Consider the following 15910-nt stretch of genomic DNA (forward strand, 5'->3'; position numbering starts at 1 on the left):
GTGGGGGAAGTGGGAGGCTCGCATGACGACAGTAATAAATGTGTGACGCGAGAGCGTTTGTCACTTGAGTTTGAGTTGTTGGCTGTCGTTGTGGCAATCGTCAGGCTCCTGGGAATCCCTCCACATGCTGCTGTTTCTTCTTGCTCCTCCTTTACGCATTCCTTTCTATGCCTCCAGGTCGCCTTAGCTTCTGGAACTTCACCGGCGATATGACGGTGCGCGTGGATACACTTTCGGCCTGGCTGGGTCAGCTGTTCATGTCCCTCTCGCAGATTGGCTGCCAGCAGAACTTCATGCAGCGATATGTAAGCTTGAAGTCACTCAAGCAAGTGCGCCGGTAAGTCCCAACTTCAAACTCCTCCACGTGTTGCACATCTAATAATTCGTTTCATGCCTTTGCAGCGTGATGCTAAGCAATGTTCCGCTGGTGTTCTTCTTTTTCGCACTGTCCTGGGTCTCCGGCATGGTCATCTATTCAACGTACATCAACTGCGATCCGTATGCCGAGGGTTACATCAAAAAACCCGATGAGATTCTTCCCTTCTTTGTCGAGGATCAGTTGGGCTTCCTGCCCGGCTTTGTGGGCATCTTCATGGCCACTCTGTTCAACGGAGCTTTGTGGTAAGTGTTCCACCCTCAAGGCGATTGACTTGATTATGCTAACAGCCTGATCTTTCAGCATGATGGTGTCCAATTTGAATTCACTGGCCACAGTTTGCTGGGAGGACTTCGTGTCGCAGCTGCCCCGATTCAAGGGGCTCTCCGACAAGCAGCAGTTGAGGATTCTCAAGCTAATTGCCATCATCTGTGGCCTGATCATTATGTGCGTGGCCTTTGGAGTGGGCCTGTTGGCGGGTGTCATCGAGTCATCGCTGCTCGTCTTTTCTGCCACTTCTGGACCGCTGCTCGGCTGCTTCTTGCTGGCCATGCTGGTGCCGATAGCCAATTGGAAGGGCACCTCGGCTGGCATGATCTCTGCCTGCTCCTTTGTGCTCTGGATCATTGTCGGTTCCATGACCATCGACAAAAGCAATCCCATGCTGCCCACCTCCACAGAAGTGAGTCCTGAAACAAAACGACACAGAAATCAGAGTCTAAACATTATTTTTGTGTTCCCCGCAGGGCTGCTCTAACCACAGCTTCTCGCAGTCCATTGCCAAGCCGCTCCTTGAGATGGAACAAATGCCCTGGCTGCTGACACACACGCCCATCGATGGCTACAACCAGACCATGTTGCTGGAGACGCCACCCAGCATTGCGCCCGAGCGGTAAGAGCTGGAAGAGAGAACGAATTTTCATTAGAAATAATTAATTAATTCAAATTCATTTGCAGCACGCCACTCCAGACGTTCTACTCGATCAGCTTCATGTACTACAGTCTGATTGGAACGGCACTGACGGTGGTTATTGGTACGCTGATCAGCATGCTGACACAACACCCCGACGACAAGTACGATGGCAAACTGCTGCATCCCCTCATCTTCCGGTGCTGGGAGCGGTTCTCCGGGCCCAAGCCTTACTATGTCAAGCACGAGGAGGAGTCCGGACTGAATGGACGCAACAACAGCGACTCATCGGCCACAACAACGACGTGCAAGGAGGAGAAGGTCAATCATGCCTACGAGTCGTCGCCGGACGAGACAACCAACCACAGCGAGAATGGAAAGAGCAACCCCATTGCGGTAATCTTCACCAGCTCGGAGAGCGGGCAGGGCGTGGAGCACCAGTCGATCTGTGACACCAGCAAGGTGCAGCTGGACACTGTGCCACCCGGCGAGACGGGCGTGTACCGGCAGCTCGGCTCTGGGACCAGATCGGCGCTCTGAAATGATCCTGGTGCTCCCTCCCACACCCACTCATGTCGTCATCCCATCCTCCCTCCCTTCGTACTTACCGAAAATATAGTCTTTAGTCCGTAAGCTAAGTCTAGACCAATTAATGATAGAAGTGTTTCAAGTCTATAAAGATGCTGTGATTATCGTAAAAGAAAGAGTATGCCGATTGCAATATTGTTGAGCAATATGCAATATGTGTACATTTGTTGTAGCAACTCGAGTTTTATTTATGTGTACTTATGCATGTACGTATGTGTGGCCGACGAATGTAGCTTAGACGAATACGAAATTGTGTGCAATAAATAAATAAAAGCAAAAATATTAACTTTTCGCGCGCTAAGGCTGCCCAGTGTGACCGCGGACTTATTAATCAAATAAACCGCTTGACCCTCAGAAATATACCAAAATATACCCCTTTCATTTTAAAAATATACCGTTATTTCATTTTCCTCGATTTTGATATTTTGCATAATATTACTAGCTAATTAAGATTCTTAGTGCTAAAACCATAATTTTATCAGATTAATGAATCAATTCTGCATACGGTTGGCTAGTTTTTATGAATTCATTTTGTTGGATTGCTTGCAAAATAAGGTTTAAACTGAAAGGGTCAACCAAATAAAAAGCTTACGTTCTCTAAGTGGGAATATTTGACAACTTGTTGCTTGGCAAACGGTAGTATGGTATGTTTTGAGCCTTTTTGCGCCTTTTTTCTACTAATTAATATTTAAATTCCTTTTTCCGACCTGCTTCTGAGCTTTAACGTTGCATCATCCCGCGTCCATAAATTCACTATAGAACATTTTTTTCGAAAACGATGAGTGTGAAGCCAGGGCTAAGCTGCTAAAAAGTATCGTGCCAAATATAAGCGATAGTCATTTTTGAAGAGCAGGTGGTTCCTGGTTAGAAGGGTTTGTTTTCCTAAATAATTAATGAATGTACCAGACTGGAAACTCCAAGTTTTTCACTCAAACGAAACCATCGATCTATCGCAAGCTTAAAAACCATAGTATCGAGAGTGCAGTCGATGGCAGCAATAGTGATGGCAAATTCAGCCAGCTTAGAGCTAGCTTTTTTTACAGTAGCCAGCAATATGGCAACTTAGTGTTTCTGAAGCGGTATGCTCGTTACAGAATTCGGTGGCATATTCAAAATAATGTAAATCAAAGGAATTTAAAATTTACATACATACAAAATTTGTTGTTACTAAAGGATAGCTATTTTCTGCATGTTTTTCACAGAAACAGCTAATGTTTTCCTCTAAAATGATGCCAACACTGCCATCAACAATAACAAACATTTGGTCTACACTTTGCAAATTATTTTCGAGTCATCTTTATAACAATTTAAGTCCATGGAGTCTAATTGCATTAACTATTGCATTGACGTACACCAAAGCGACATTCTCTGATAGTTCTGCGGAGTTCCGATGCAGTGGAGATGGTGGTTAAGCCGGTCAGACAAAGCTGAGGTTAGTCATTGAATTAATTCTGTCAACTATAGACACAACCTAACAAAACGATTTGGGCTAGTGCCAAAATCGATAAGAGTTAGGTAAAGAAGGAATAGAAACCAGTTAAAGGCAGTTTCAGCCTTTTCAAGTTCCTCACCGCAAGGGAAAAGGAGTCTGCAGATGGAAAGGCAACAGAGGCCAACACAGATGGTGCTGCCAAGCTTCCAGCTGTGTCCGATTAGACACAACATCAACTTACGGATAAAAAGCAAGCTAAGATGGGCTCGTGGTGGAAAAAATGCCAGAAGAAGTGACACGGCCCGACACATGTCGAGGCAGATAAGGCGGACAAATTGGACCCATCAGGGAGCCCTGACCAGAGCACATTGAGGTGGACTCTATTGACACAATCCACCAGCAACCGCACTCCAAACAAAATCCAGAAACTGTGTTTTCGATGCAATCGCCATTGAGAACAGTTGGAATTATTGGAATCCATTAGTGTGTTCAACAAATCAAATCTTAATTTGAATGGTGAGCAAATGCAACTTGTTCAATGAGTTTGGACACTTATTTGTTAATATTGCAGGGGAACCAAAGATCGTTAACAATTCCATCGACGGCGGTGAGCTCTGTATCTGTATTTATGTGCATGCTGCTCATCTATAAACTTATTGCCTAACGTAGACCAATAGATCTCATTTCCTCGTTGTAAACCTATTGAAAAACTCCCGTCCTCTCATTCGAGTCTCGCATGTGTCATGCGAGCTCATAAACCAAGTTAAATACATTCGAGCTCCCTCTCACATTCACTTTCATTAATTTAAAGAGTAAATGCAGTTTCCCATGCCGCCTTGAATGCATTTACTCTAACATCTGGCATAAAACAACCAGAAAAATTAAAGAAAAAACCTATCAAGATATACCGACACAATCTCCTTTTGGAGGATGTGGGATACGGTGTTGTAGGCGTCAGCTGGAAGCCATTATCTCCTGCAAACTGGCACTGTTGTTGAGATCGAGAATTTTCTGGACAATCAGCTCCCCATTCTGATTAAGTGATTCAGTGACGGAAAGCGAGCGCGAACGAGCACGGGTCTTCGACACTCCACGGCAAGACACGTTTATCGTTGTGACGGGCCATCGACACACGCCGTCGCTTCACAGCCTGGGAGGGAGAGCGGGAGCGATAATCGTTGTGGACTGACACTCGGGGTGCCGACACTGCGCGACAGGTGGCTGACTGTTCCAGATCGGTACTCACGTTGGAAGGCGAGGGTTATACACCAACCCATGGACGAATACACTTGAAAGGAGAACGACTAACTGGTCGATTGGGAACTGGAAATAACTAAGATACTAAGCTTCAAACATTGATGGACAAATCAACGCTTACTTTGGGGTTTCATTTTGTTATATTTCGTTCTATCTAGGTAGGTCTCCCAAGGAGTCTCCCTCCTCCAAGGAAACCAAAGAAGTTACTGTATAAAATGCAAGTTTCTCTAATTATTATTATTAATATTAATATTAATATAATATAATACATAATATGTACAGATGTGCTTGCGAGTCATGTGTTATTTAAGCATCTTGGTGTATGCCGTTCTCTTTGGCCTTTGAGTCGGATGACTTCAGTGGCATCTCCTCCATTTCTACCACAGGATCGGGCACGTTCAACATGTTGCGTACAAATGGCGAATAGAGCTTTGGATTCTGTTTCTCCTGCTTGTCCGTGGGCCACACATAGCTCATGGGAACGGCCCAGGCGAACACCAGAATGGCACCCAGCACCTTGTACCAATAGAAGGAGATGTCGTAGATGGAGAAGTCCCGATTGCTGCCAAAGGCTGTGGTCACCTGTTGCGGTGCATCCGGAAAGGGAGCCGGTGTGGTCAACACCCTCGTGATGTTGTTGTTGCTGCAGAAAAGAATTGACTTACTTTAGGGCAAACAAAGAGTGATGAATGGTTGTCTTACATGGAGCTCAAGATCACTTGGAAATCGCGAGCCTCGCACTGATCCAGGCCATTCGGCAGAACATCGTAGCGGATGAGGCCAGCCTTGAAGTTAAACTGGGCATTGATGATGATCCACAACATGCCCACCACACTGAAGACTATGCCCGTGACTGCCACCTTGGCACTGCAGCGAGGCACGAACATGCCGAGCAGGAACACCCCCACCACGGCGCCCGTATTGATGCCCGTTATCGTCCACATAGTCTGGATGATGGAATTAAAGTTCTGCACCATGTATCCGCCCAGGATGCAGTAGGCACCCATCACGATGATCACCAGTTTCATGATGCCATTGGCACGGGCATCCGTGTGCCGAATGTGTGGCTTGATGTAATCAAAGTAGACGACGCCGGCAAAGGAGTTGAGACTGGCAGACAGTGAGCTGAGGGAGGCGCTGAACACACAAGAAATAAATACGCCCGGCATGCCAATTAGATGTCCCATGATGTCCTGAATGAAGAATGGCATCAGTTTGTCCGGTTTGCTCACGAGCTGAGGGATGAAAGAAAAAAGTGGAAATAGAATTTAGCTGTGATCCGGAAAGCATTTCCCTACCCCAGCTTGAATGGGATCGCATCCGAAGTAGTAGGCAAACATTATGATGCCAATGAAGCAGGTGAAGGTCATGATGAACAGAAAGCCAATACCAGCAATGATCAGGGATCTGCAATACTCAAACATTTGTACGAATTGCTGATACATCCTGTGGCGATTGGCACTTACTTCTTTGCATGCGCATACGACGGCAGGGAGACGATGCGCTGTACACAGCTCTGATCGAGGCCCACTTTTCCCGTCCACATCAGCAGACCGCTGAATATTCCACTCCAGAATGTGACACGCAAGCGAGGATCCATCCCAAAGCTGTACAAACAAGAATGGGTACAGTGAACCCCATCGCTGAGTGGAAGGTATTTTTATACTCACTTAAAGTCAAGGCGTCCACCCTCGGAGGCATTCTCCAGGACATTGCTCAGTCCGCCGGTGTGCGAAGTGCCCAGAATAGCCACCAGAACCACGGAGAGCAGCATCACGCCAGCCTGGACGACATCCGTCCACACCACAGCCTTGATGCCACCCAGCATCGTGTAGAAGACGCAAACGGAGGAGACGACTGTGTTGATCAGGTGAATGTTGATGCCGGTCACTGTAAATGAAAATCAATTTTAATTTCTCTGCCAATCGTAGACCGATTAAAATCTATTTCCATTATACCTTGGGAAAAGGCCAGCGATGGCACAAACATGTAGACGGGCAACATCAGAAATTGGTTCATAATGAACGTAATTGTCACCAGTTGGCGGGTGAGTTTGTTGAATCTCATCTCCAGATACTGCAGGGAAAACAGAAATGATGCTTGTCAGAGGAGTAAGTATACAGGTGGGGGACATTCTACACTCACCTGGTAGCAGTTGGAGACATTGTTCTCGTAGAACACAGGCACAATGATGTAGATAAGAACTGGCACCGTCAGGATCATGGCCATTACGATGAAGACAATGTTAAAGCCAAAGGTATAGGACTCTGCAGGAATGGACATCATAGCCACGCCGGAGAGTTGACTGTAAAAGAAAGATCATTCATTAGTCTTGATCTCCTATATTGGCAAAAAGAGGGGCCCGAACGCCATTTGGATTAATTTCACAATATTCCATAGAAAAATGCAATTCATCTAATCTTCCAGTTGATGGATGGACGGGGCGCCATGCGCATTTCAGATTAGATAGATGAATAGATAAATAGACAGATCCGTCTATCGTAAACAGATCTTATCTTAATGGGTCCATATAATTGTCGAGTACCTTCCTCTGAACCTTTGGCTGTGACGACATGGAAAATCTTCAGCGGTAAAGTTGATGATGAGACGCACCTGGAGACGAGGGAGATGGCCACAGGCCATGTGGGCATCTTCTTGCCGCCTTGCAGGTACTCTTCGGTTGTATTCTTGGCCTTCGAGAAGAACCCAAAGTACACTCCAATGCCCGCCGATGCACTCAGCATGAGGGTGAAGACAATGTAATCGGTGAGGCTGAATCGCAAATTCTCTGCGGTGGCTGCTGCCACAGTGGCGACTGTGCTGGCCAACGCCGAAGTACTTGCGGCCATTCTGGAGCCTTGATCTTGATCCTTTGCTAACACTTAATACTGGGGATAGCACCGGGGAGCCGTGACTCTTTTTGTGGAGGCTGCCAACACACTTATGGAGATTATCAGCAACTCCCTTCTTAAGTAGCGATCTCCAGCGAGCTCCTTATCTCGTCACGATAACTGTCTGGTAAGGTAACCGTAAACGTATCTACGAATACCACCGACATCGTAAATCAGAAGTGCTCCTTATCTGCCTTACACGGGGTGCTGCTAGTGGTGATAGCCGAATGAACCTCCCATAACCAGCCCGCAGTCCTAAAACGTACCGTACCTGTTCGTGTGCTGTAAGTACATTCATTTTCCGCATCCATCAATGGGGATCGAGCACGATGACTAAGTAGCCTTTCCCCTTAAAATATCTATGATATCTGAGATGATAAGATGAGATACCACCGTCTGTCTTTATGGTTATTCCCAAGCTGATAATCTAATACGTGAACTAGGCGCACCCACCTTGGGGTTGTTGCACGCATTTATTGTGGGTGGAAGAGTGCTCATGGCCAAATATAGCATCTCATATGTATATGTACATGTATAATGAAAATTGAAGTTAGACCTTAAGTTGACCTCCAGGATATTTTAGCTGAACAATTAATGCATACTTTTGGGTACGCTACCAGAAAATTCTGAGGAAATGATAACGCTGAGGCAAGTCTTTATATATTTTCTACTAATAAAATTCAGGTAACTAAAGGCTCTGTCCCTGTACTCAAAAAGGAAATGTACTCATCCTTGAGCAGCATGAATTGACTAGTCCAATTATCTAGTTCCAAGTTCTAAGTACCAGGAATAAAAGTAGAGGCGCGGCTACTGCTGCGTTTCCTCTAGATTCAAAAGTGTAAGCCAGTAATTTCGAGACCCAAAAGGTTGAAATTTCAAGAATAAATTGTTTAATTGAAGTTTAATTTATTTTTAATACATTTTTACATTAAACTGCTTATGTTTAAAACAAAGTAAATTACATTTAATTGCACTAAATTCATCGTATTTTATTTTAAAATATTTTCCTAAAATCAATGTTCAAGGCCAACTTCCTTATCCTTTTCTTTTGCATCTACTCGAAGTTCGGGAATCTCCTTGACAGTCGTTTTCCTCAGTGGCACTTCCTCCATTTCGTGCTCGGAGTCGGAGAGATTCAGGAACTTTCGCACAAAGGGAGAGTATAGCTTTGGATTCTGCTTTTCGTGGCGGTCATGTGGCCAGACATAACTCATGGGCACTGCCCATACGAAGACAATCAGCGCACCCACGACCTTGTACCAGTAGAAGGAGATGTCGTAGAGCGAAAAGTCCCGATTGCTCTCAAAGGCAGTTGTGACTGGAGCCGGAGGACCTGAATGTTTGGGTGTGACTGGACTAATGGCAGTTTGGTTGCTGAAAAGGAAAGCGAAGGAATGTTGAGAGTGAAATGGGGTCAGGGATCACAGAAAACACTTACATGGCATCCAAGATCATGTGGAACCCCTGCGCCTCGCACTGGTCCAGGGAGTTGGGCAGCACTTGGTACTTGATTAGTCCCGCTTTGAAGTTCATCTGGCCATTGATGATGATCCACACCATGGCCACCACACTGATGAGAATGCTGGACACTGCCACCTTGCTGTTGCAGCGCGGCACGAACATTCCGAGCAGGAAGACACCCACAACAGCTCCAGTATTCACGCCGGTGATGGTCACAACAGTCTGCAGAATCGAGTTGAAGTTCTGGACAATGAAACCGCCGAGGATGCAGTAGCCGCCCATGGCGATGATCACCAGTTTCATGATGCCATTCGCACGGGCATCCGTGTGCCGGATGTGTGGCTTTATGTAATCAAAGTAGACGACACCCGCCAGTGAGTTGAGTGTGGCCGAGAGCGAGCTGAGGGCTGCACTGAAGACGCAGGAGATGAACACTCCCGGCATTCCGGCCAAGTGTCCCATAATGTCCTGCACAAAGAATGGCATCATCTTGTCGGGTTTGCTGACGAGCTGTGAGAGTGCAGCGATAAGTATTCATAATGGAATCTATGGTGGAAGGAACCTACACCAGCCACAATGGGATCACAGCCGTAGTAGCGGGCAAACATTATGATTCCCGCAAATGTGTTGAACGACATGATAAGAATGAATCCCACGCTCGCAATGATCAGAGATCTACACAGGAATAGACGTTAGCAAGGAGTGGAGAATAAAATGGGAGCTGCTATCACCGTTTGGCATGGGAATACGAGGGCAGGGAGACGATGCGCTGCACACAGCTCTGATTGAAGCCAATGTGGCCGGTCCACATGAATATTCCACCAGTCATGGCGCTCCAGAAGGTCAAACGAATGCGAGGATCAAGTCTGAAGCTGGAACCGAAAGTAAGTACAGAAAATTCAGCGTATAATTCAGCCACAACCTTACTCTAAATCCATTCGGCCGCCTTCGGTGGCTTTTTCCAGGACAGTGGATAGGCCACCCGATCGGAGGGTGCCCAGGACACCCACAGTAATCACTGAGAGCAGCATAATGCCGCCCTGCACCACGTCCGTCCACACCACCGCCTTGATGCCGCCCAACATAGTGTAGAAGATGCAGATCGAGGAAACCATAATGTTGATCAGATGAATATTCATGCCAGTCACTGCAAGGAAATGGCTTTAACTTTAGTCTACTCTTTGCGGGACTGCTTCCACTTACCCTGGGAAAAGGCCAGCGAAGGAATGAACATGTAAACGGGCAGCATGAGAAAGGAATTCAACACAAATGCCATGGTGACCAGCTGACGCGTGCGCTTATTGAATCTCATCTCCAGGTACTAAAAGTAATTGGAATGGGATTAGTCAAGGAAGAGGTTGACAATGCTGACTTGGGTTAGCTCACCTCGTAACAGTTGGAGACATTATTCTCGTAGAACACGGGCACAATGATGTAGATCAGAATGGGAACGACTGCCACCATTGCCAGCACCACGAAGATGTAATTGAAGCCAAACGAGTAGCTCTCGGCGGGAATGGACATGATGGCAATGCCCGATAGCTGACTGAAAACGAATTGCAAGCCATTTGATTACTCAATTAAGAAATGGCATTGGGCTCTACACAAGTTCTAGTTCTAGTTTGAGTTGATATCAAGGTAAGGAGACGATTGACGTAAGTCTCTTTTACTGCCGCATCGTAAAGATAAAACGAATGTTCGCCGTTCACCGAGTTACGCACCTGGCCACGAGGGAGATGGCAATGGGAAGAGTCTGCATCTTCTTGCCGCCGCGCAGATACTCCTCTGTGGTGTTCTTGGCCTTCGAGAAGAAGCCAAAGTACACACCAATGCCGGCTGAGGCGCTCAGCATGATGGTGAAGACCACAAAGTCCGTGATGCCGAATCGTAGATCTGCTGTGGCGCTCGACATCCTGGCAGTGTGTTCGGATGCTTGGATGCTACGCGCACACTTGAGAGCACCCTGGCCTGATTCGCACTTAAATATGAATCCGCCTGCCGACCGGTTGGACTCCTTATCTGAACTTGGCCACAGCCTCCTCCGTAAATCAAACAGAAGCTTAGTGCCGTTTAGTTATCTGTGCCGGTGTTCTGCTCTGCTCTGCTCTGCCACTTGCCGTGCACTTGCGTCTCTTGTTGGCTTCTCCACCGCCCCATAAAAATGAAAATACAATGAAAAACTTGAAAACTAAAAAGAAGGCAAACTAAGAGACGATTAAGAGTAGATTTGCATTCGAATATCAAGTGCATCATGATGATGATCTTATTATCTGATAATTATCATTAGCCACAAATGCAATCTGTTCAACTTGCCCAAACTTCGGCACACAAGAACTTTCCGTTTCAGCTGTGTATTTTTTTATCTTCGTACTATAATTTACACAATTTAGGCAGAGATGCGTGGGGGTGGCTGTTGTTGTACGATGCGACCCCTACAGCTGGTATGTAAAGTGGAGGCTTACGCCGATTCTGTAAGCTTCGACGGCGGCATGGAGGCCAAGAATTGACGGCTTCGGAGGCTGCGCCGTTTAATTTATCGGCGGCGGCAACGTCGTAGACGCCTGTAGTTTTTTAAGCGGCGACGTAGTGTGTAATGTCTTGTAATGTTTATTTATTGGATTTCCTAGTGCTACAAGCAAGGAGCTTATTTTTAGAGCACTTGTCATTAGGTGACAATGTCCCCCGACACCAAAACGCAATAGAAACACATTTTAATATAATTCTATCTTAATATTATTAACTTAAGGTTAATAGTTTATTATTATTTTTGTCTTATTTATTCTTAATTTATCTCATTGACATATAATTTCATTAACTCTTATGTAAAAACCAATTCAAAGAGGAAAAAGTTCACCTTTTTTGCTCTTTTTATAGTCATGTTTTCTAGTACTTTTATCTCCTAGAAGATAGATAATTCTGATGAAAAATTCTTGCACTAAGTCTTTCTAACATAATAAAATATCTAAATAACATATTTCAACATTTTAATTTATTTTTATTTGTCAAATTTGTATAAAATGTTATGACGCCGCCGTCGTACCTTTCCGGGAAGTCTAGTGTAAAGATCTTAACACTCTTGGCCTATTCTAAACTAGATGTTTGCCAGCGATAAGCATTTCAGCAGGCTCCACAATTTACGGCTATGACTAGGTTCTTCTGTGGATTAATGACTGATATATTTACCCAAAGTATCCATCGCCTGAGATGGTACGGCGCTGCTCTAATTCTACACACAGTTGAGGTTTGCGTTTGTTCTGCTTTTATATTTAGAATCTGTCGCTGTCCAAAGACTGTGGTCACAGAGAGAGAGAGAGAGAGCGACAGACAATAGTGATAAAGCCTTTTATTCAGATAAGCAATTCTTGATGTTCTTCTGCAGACAGATCCGATCTAGATAGAATGGGATCGCACTGGAGTCCACTAAATGTGCACAGCACTCGTATCAACTGGCTCCTATCTTACATACAATATATCTTTACGATGCCTAACCTAAGCATATCTAATGGTTAATGGCCCTCCCATCAGGCCTTCTCGGGCTTCTCGGTCTTCAGCTCGTGCAGCTCGTCCGCCTGCGCCAGTTCGTAGGAGACGAAAGGCTGCACCACCGGCGACAGGAGCTTGGGATCCAGCTTGAAATCGGCCCGCTGCTTGAGGATGTAGCTGAGTGGCACAGCCACCAGCCATGTGATGATAAAGCCCACCACCACGTACCAGTTGAAGGACAGATCCAGGATACTGAAACCTTCTTCGGTTTGGTTGTGGGCTGTCTGGATGAGCGGGGAGAATGTACTTGTTGTGGTGGTTGTGGTTCCATTCAGGGCCACCGCCGGACAGTTGTCGATGCGTGTGGGCAAAGTGTCGTAGTGGTTGCGTCCCCAGCTAAAGATCACAATGGTGGCCATGCAGGCAATGCTCGAGAGAACTCCAATGATGGCAGCCTAAAAGAGAGATTCAATTAGTTTTAGCTCCCAAGTCCCCTACCTTTCCGAAACTCACCCTGCCATGCGCACGTGGCACTAGCATGCCCAGTATAAAGACGCCACACGTGGCACCAAAACTAACGCCACCGACCGAGTAGAGCACCTGCAGAATGGAGTTGAACTTCTCCACAGCGACGCCACCGAGGACGCAGTAGACGCCGCAGAATAACACAAACAGCTTCATGATCACGTTCGCCCTGTGCTCCGTGTGCCGGATGCAAGGCTTAATGTAATCGAAGTAGACGACTCCTCCCAGAGAATTAATGCTGGCCGAGAGTGTGCTGAGAGCGGCACTAAACACGCAGGAGATGAACACGCCGGGCATGCCGCGCAGATGGCCGACAGTGTCCTGCACGAAGTACGGCACCATTTTGTCCACTTTGGAGACGTGGCCCGACTGAATGGGATCACAGTCGTGGAAGCGGGAGTAGATCACGATGCCCGTGAAGCAATTGAAGAACATGATGACCATAAAGCCGAGGCCAAAGATCCACAGAGACCTTCGGGCGTGCTTCAGCGAGGGCAGGGAGACGATGCGCTGCACGCAGCTCTGGTTGAGACCCACATAGCCAGCCCACATGAGTGTGGCCGAGGAGAAGACATTCCAGATGGTGGATCGTGTGGACAAGTCCAAGTTGAAGCTGCAAAGCGACTAAGGGAATTAGGACGAGTGTTTGGGTAAATTCTTTCTGCGGAACCTACTTGACATCCAGACGTCCACCCTCGCCGGCAATGCGAAAGACTTCGGCGAAGCCACCCACGCGATGGGCGCCCATGGTGCCAACCAACACCACGGAGACCACCATAATGGCTGCTTGGATAACATCTGTCCAGACCACAGCTTTGATGCCACCCTGGGGAAAAATGAGAAAATGTAAATGGAGATCCAAAAGGAGGTGTCTAGTGGCTACTTACAAACATCGTGTAGAAAACGCAGATGCCACAGACGATGGCATTGATGATGTGCACATTGTAGCCAGTCACTGTGAGGAATATAACATTATGCGGATGGCTGTTTGAAGTAAATTTTGGATTAGTAACTTACCCTGGGAGAAGGCCAACGATGGCAGAAATATGAAGATGGGCAGCATGAAGAACATGGTCGAGATGAAGAGGAATGTCTGCAGCACGCGCACCTTCTTGTCGAAACGCAACTCCAGATACTGCGGAAACAAATGATTAAAAAACTGAGTATATCCAACTATCCATAGCAGAGCACTCACCTCGTAACAATTGGTGATGTTGTTGTTGTAAAAGACGGGAATGATGACGTAGTTGAGCAGCGGCACCACCAACACCATGCAGAGGACATTGAAGAACCAATTAATGCCATAGCCGTACATCTCACCCGGAATGGTCATTATGGAAATGGCCGAGAGCTGGCTGGCCACCAGAGAAATGGCAATGGGTATGGTCTTCATGCGCTTGCCACCCATCAGATACTCCTCGGTGGTGTCCTCGCCCTTGGCGAAGAATCCAAAGTACACGCCAATGGCCGCGGATATGCTCAACATCAGGGAGAAGACCACGTAATCCGTTGAATTAAACACAAACTGAGAGTCGACTGCGACCGCAGCGGCTGCCGGGATCGTGGCATTCAACAGATTGGACATCTTCAAAGGATATGCTCAGGGATGCACGGACAGGAATCTCGAATAGATTGTAATGCACTTTCCGACTCCGGCGAATATTCGCGTTTGAGCGCATCACGTTCCACTCCCAATCTTTATATAAACTTTTCGCCCGATGAGGGTTTTATCTCAAAGAAAATGCCAGTTCAAAATAAGCATTATCTATTGACGGCTCGGCTCTCTTACGACAACTCTGGGTCTTATCTTAGATTATGGAGATATTCTACGCTGATCTTAGGACCCCGCTTGTCAATGCTCTTTCTTGCCTATCTGCCGCTCTCTCTCTCTCTATCTGTGTCTTTGCCAGGCGCGAGGCAAGACCCTGACATGGCAGACTCCGGATTATCTGAGATTATGGCAGCAGCCGCGAGCAGCCAACTCATTCATTGTTTTCACTGTCATTCCAACACTGTCCGAATGTATAGCCAACCAGGGGAGACGTAGAAGCTGCCAGTCATCATCAGATTACCATTTTATAGAGCCACCTATTATTTCCTTCATTCAGATAAGAGTATCTCCTGCCTTTTTCCTGCTTTTGTTTCTTCATAATAAAGTCGAAAAGTGTCTTCCTCTTGCAGCTCAACAACCGAGTTCCTTATGGTAATTGTTACCTCTTTGAAACCACTATGTCTCTGGGTTTTTGGGTTCTCCAGTGTTGTTGCTTATCAAGGCTATAAAAAAGAGACATAAATTCTATATTATATCGGATTTGGATCGTGGTAATGTCAATGTTAAATAATAGATACGCGTGCTTGTTGCTGATATCTTTGATGATGGCTGCAGCTATCCAATCTTAAGTTAAATTCGCAGCCAAGGCATATGTGAATGAATAAATCCAGACAACAATACAAGTTTAATTAAGATCTATTTATCTATTATATTTATAAACCCACTTGTACATCTATTGTATAATTTTCTTTATAACAATTTTCTGTGTGGCGCTGCAAACGTCATAATCATTTAGTTAGACACTCTGTAATTTGTTTCTGCCTGTGTCTGTGTCTGTGCCTCTTATGCCGTAATCTTTGCATTCCACAACAGTCGCACAGTTGGTAGTCGCAGTTGCAGTTGCTAAGCTTAGTTGCAGCTAGTTGTGGCATCTGCTGCACACTTCATTTGCTGCTGCTACTCGTCTGCCTGCACTTAACAGAGCCAAGCGGCAAGAGATGGCCATAGATGGAATGGTCTGGCCTGGCCTGGTCTGGCCTGGCCACCGCGGCACGCATTCAATTGGGAAATGGAAATGTTAATGATGTTAAATGTGGGTAAAGTGGCTGCAGCTTCAGACTCCAACTTTACTTTTGGCAGGTAATAGTTGATGTCCGTCGACGACCCCATCCAATCAGCATCCACATTCCCCCATTTCCCTCTGGCACCTCCTCCT

General features: G+C 46.3%; 4 protein-coding genes and 2 long non-coding RNA genes across 15 annotated transcripts in view; 2 read left to right on the plus strand and 4 right to left on the minus strand.

The window, feature by feature from the left end:
• LOC117585235 (sodium-coupled monocarboxylate transporter 1) overlaps positions 1–2046 on the plus strand; it is a 33713-nt gene extending 31667 nt beyond the window's left edge. For 7 of the 8 annotated variants that reach the window (XM_034274627.1, XM_034274628.1, XM_034274629.1 and 4 more), the window contains 5 exons: positions 178–337; positions 403–621; positions 680–1058; positions 1123–1268; positions 1334–1826. In XM_034274627.1, coding sequence (XP_034130518.1) covers positions 178–337; positions 403–621; positions 680–1058; positions 1123–1268; positions 1334–1826 — 1397 coding nt within the window. Of the gene's footprint in view, positions 1–177; positions 338–402; positions 622–679; positions 1059–1122; positions 1269–1333 lie in introns of all 8 variants that reach the window. The other variant, XM_034274635.1, reaches the window with a different exon arrangement.
• Positions 2047–3128: 1082 nt separating this feature from the next.
• LOC117584959 lies at positions 3129–4033 on the plus strand. 3 transcript variants are annotated; one of them, XR_004573888.1, is made up of 3 exons: positions 3129–3306; positions 3384–3822; positions 3878–4033. It is a non-coding gene; the product is annotated as an uncharacterized LOC117584959 (long non-coding RNA). The 3 variants fall into 3 exon arrangements; XR_004573890.1 differs by having other exon boundaries at positions 3422–3822; XR_004573889.1 differs by having other exon boundaries at positions 3428–3822.
• Positions 4034–4123: 90 nt separating this feature from the next.
• On the minus strand, positions 4124–4656 carry LOC117584961. The gene is made up of 2 exons (XR_004573891.1): positions 4553–4656; positions 4124–4456 (listed from the first exon to the last, which is right to left on the minus strand). It is a non-coding gene; the product is annotated as an uncharacterized LOC117584961 (long non-coding RNA).
• Positions 4657–4766: 110 nt separating this feature from the next.
• Positions 4767–7494, minus strand: LOC117584955 (sodium-coupled monocarboxylate transporter 2). The gene is made up of 8 exons (XM_034274152.1): positions 7177–7494; positions 6709–6868; positions 6522–6639; positions 6234–6453; positions 6030–6170; positions 5862–5970; positions 5266–5798; positions 4767–5206 (listed from the first exon to the last, which is right to left on the minus strand). The coding sequence occupies exons 1-8, from the start codon at positions 7410–7412 to the stop codon at positions 4870–4872; spliced, it is 1854 nt and encodes a 617-aa protein (XP_034130043.1). The 5' UTR covers positions 7413–7494; the 3' UTR covers positions 4767–4869.
• Positions 7495–8422: 928 nt separating this feature from the next.
• On the minus strand, positions 8423–11076 carry LOC117584956 (sodium-coupled monocarboxylate transporter 2-like). The gene is made up of 8 exons (XM_034274153.1): positions 10637–11076; positions 10302–10461; positions 10119–10236; positions 9843–10062; positions 9647–9787; positions 9482–9590; positions 8893–9425; positions 8423–8828 (listed from the first exon to the last, which is right to left on the minus strand). The coding sequence occupies exons 1-8, from the start codon at positions 10825–10827 to the stop codon at positions 8468–8470; spliced, it is 1833 nt and encodes a 610-aa protein (XP_034130044.1). The 5' UTR covers positions 10828–11076; the 3' UTR covers positions 8423–8467.
• Positions 11077–12238: 1162 nt separating this feature from the next.
• Positions 12239–14589, minus strand: LOC117584957 (sodium-coupled monocarboxylate transporter 2). Its single transcript, XM_034274154.1, has 6 exons — positions 14119–14589; positions 13941–14058; positions 13811–13878; positions 13598–13749; positions 12912–13536; positions 12239–12853 (listed from the first exon to the last, which is right to left on the minus strand). The coding sequence occupies exons 1-6, from the start codon at positions 14506–14508 to the stop codon at positions 12437–12439; spliced, it is 1770 nt and encodes a 589-aa protein (XP_034130045.1). The 5' UTR covers positions 14509–14589; the 3' UTR covers positions 12239–12436.
• Positions 14590–15910: the final 1321 nt, after the last annotated feature.

The sequence above is a fragment of the Drosophila guanche genome, unplaced genomic scaffold, assembly GCF_900245975.1.
Source record: "Drosophila guanche unplaced genomic scaffold, DGUA_6, whole genome shotgun sequence".
NCBI classification, from domain to species: domain Eukaryota; kingdom Metazoa; phylum Arthropoda; class Insecta; order Diptera; family Drosophilidae; genus Drosophila; species Drosophila guanche.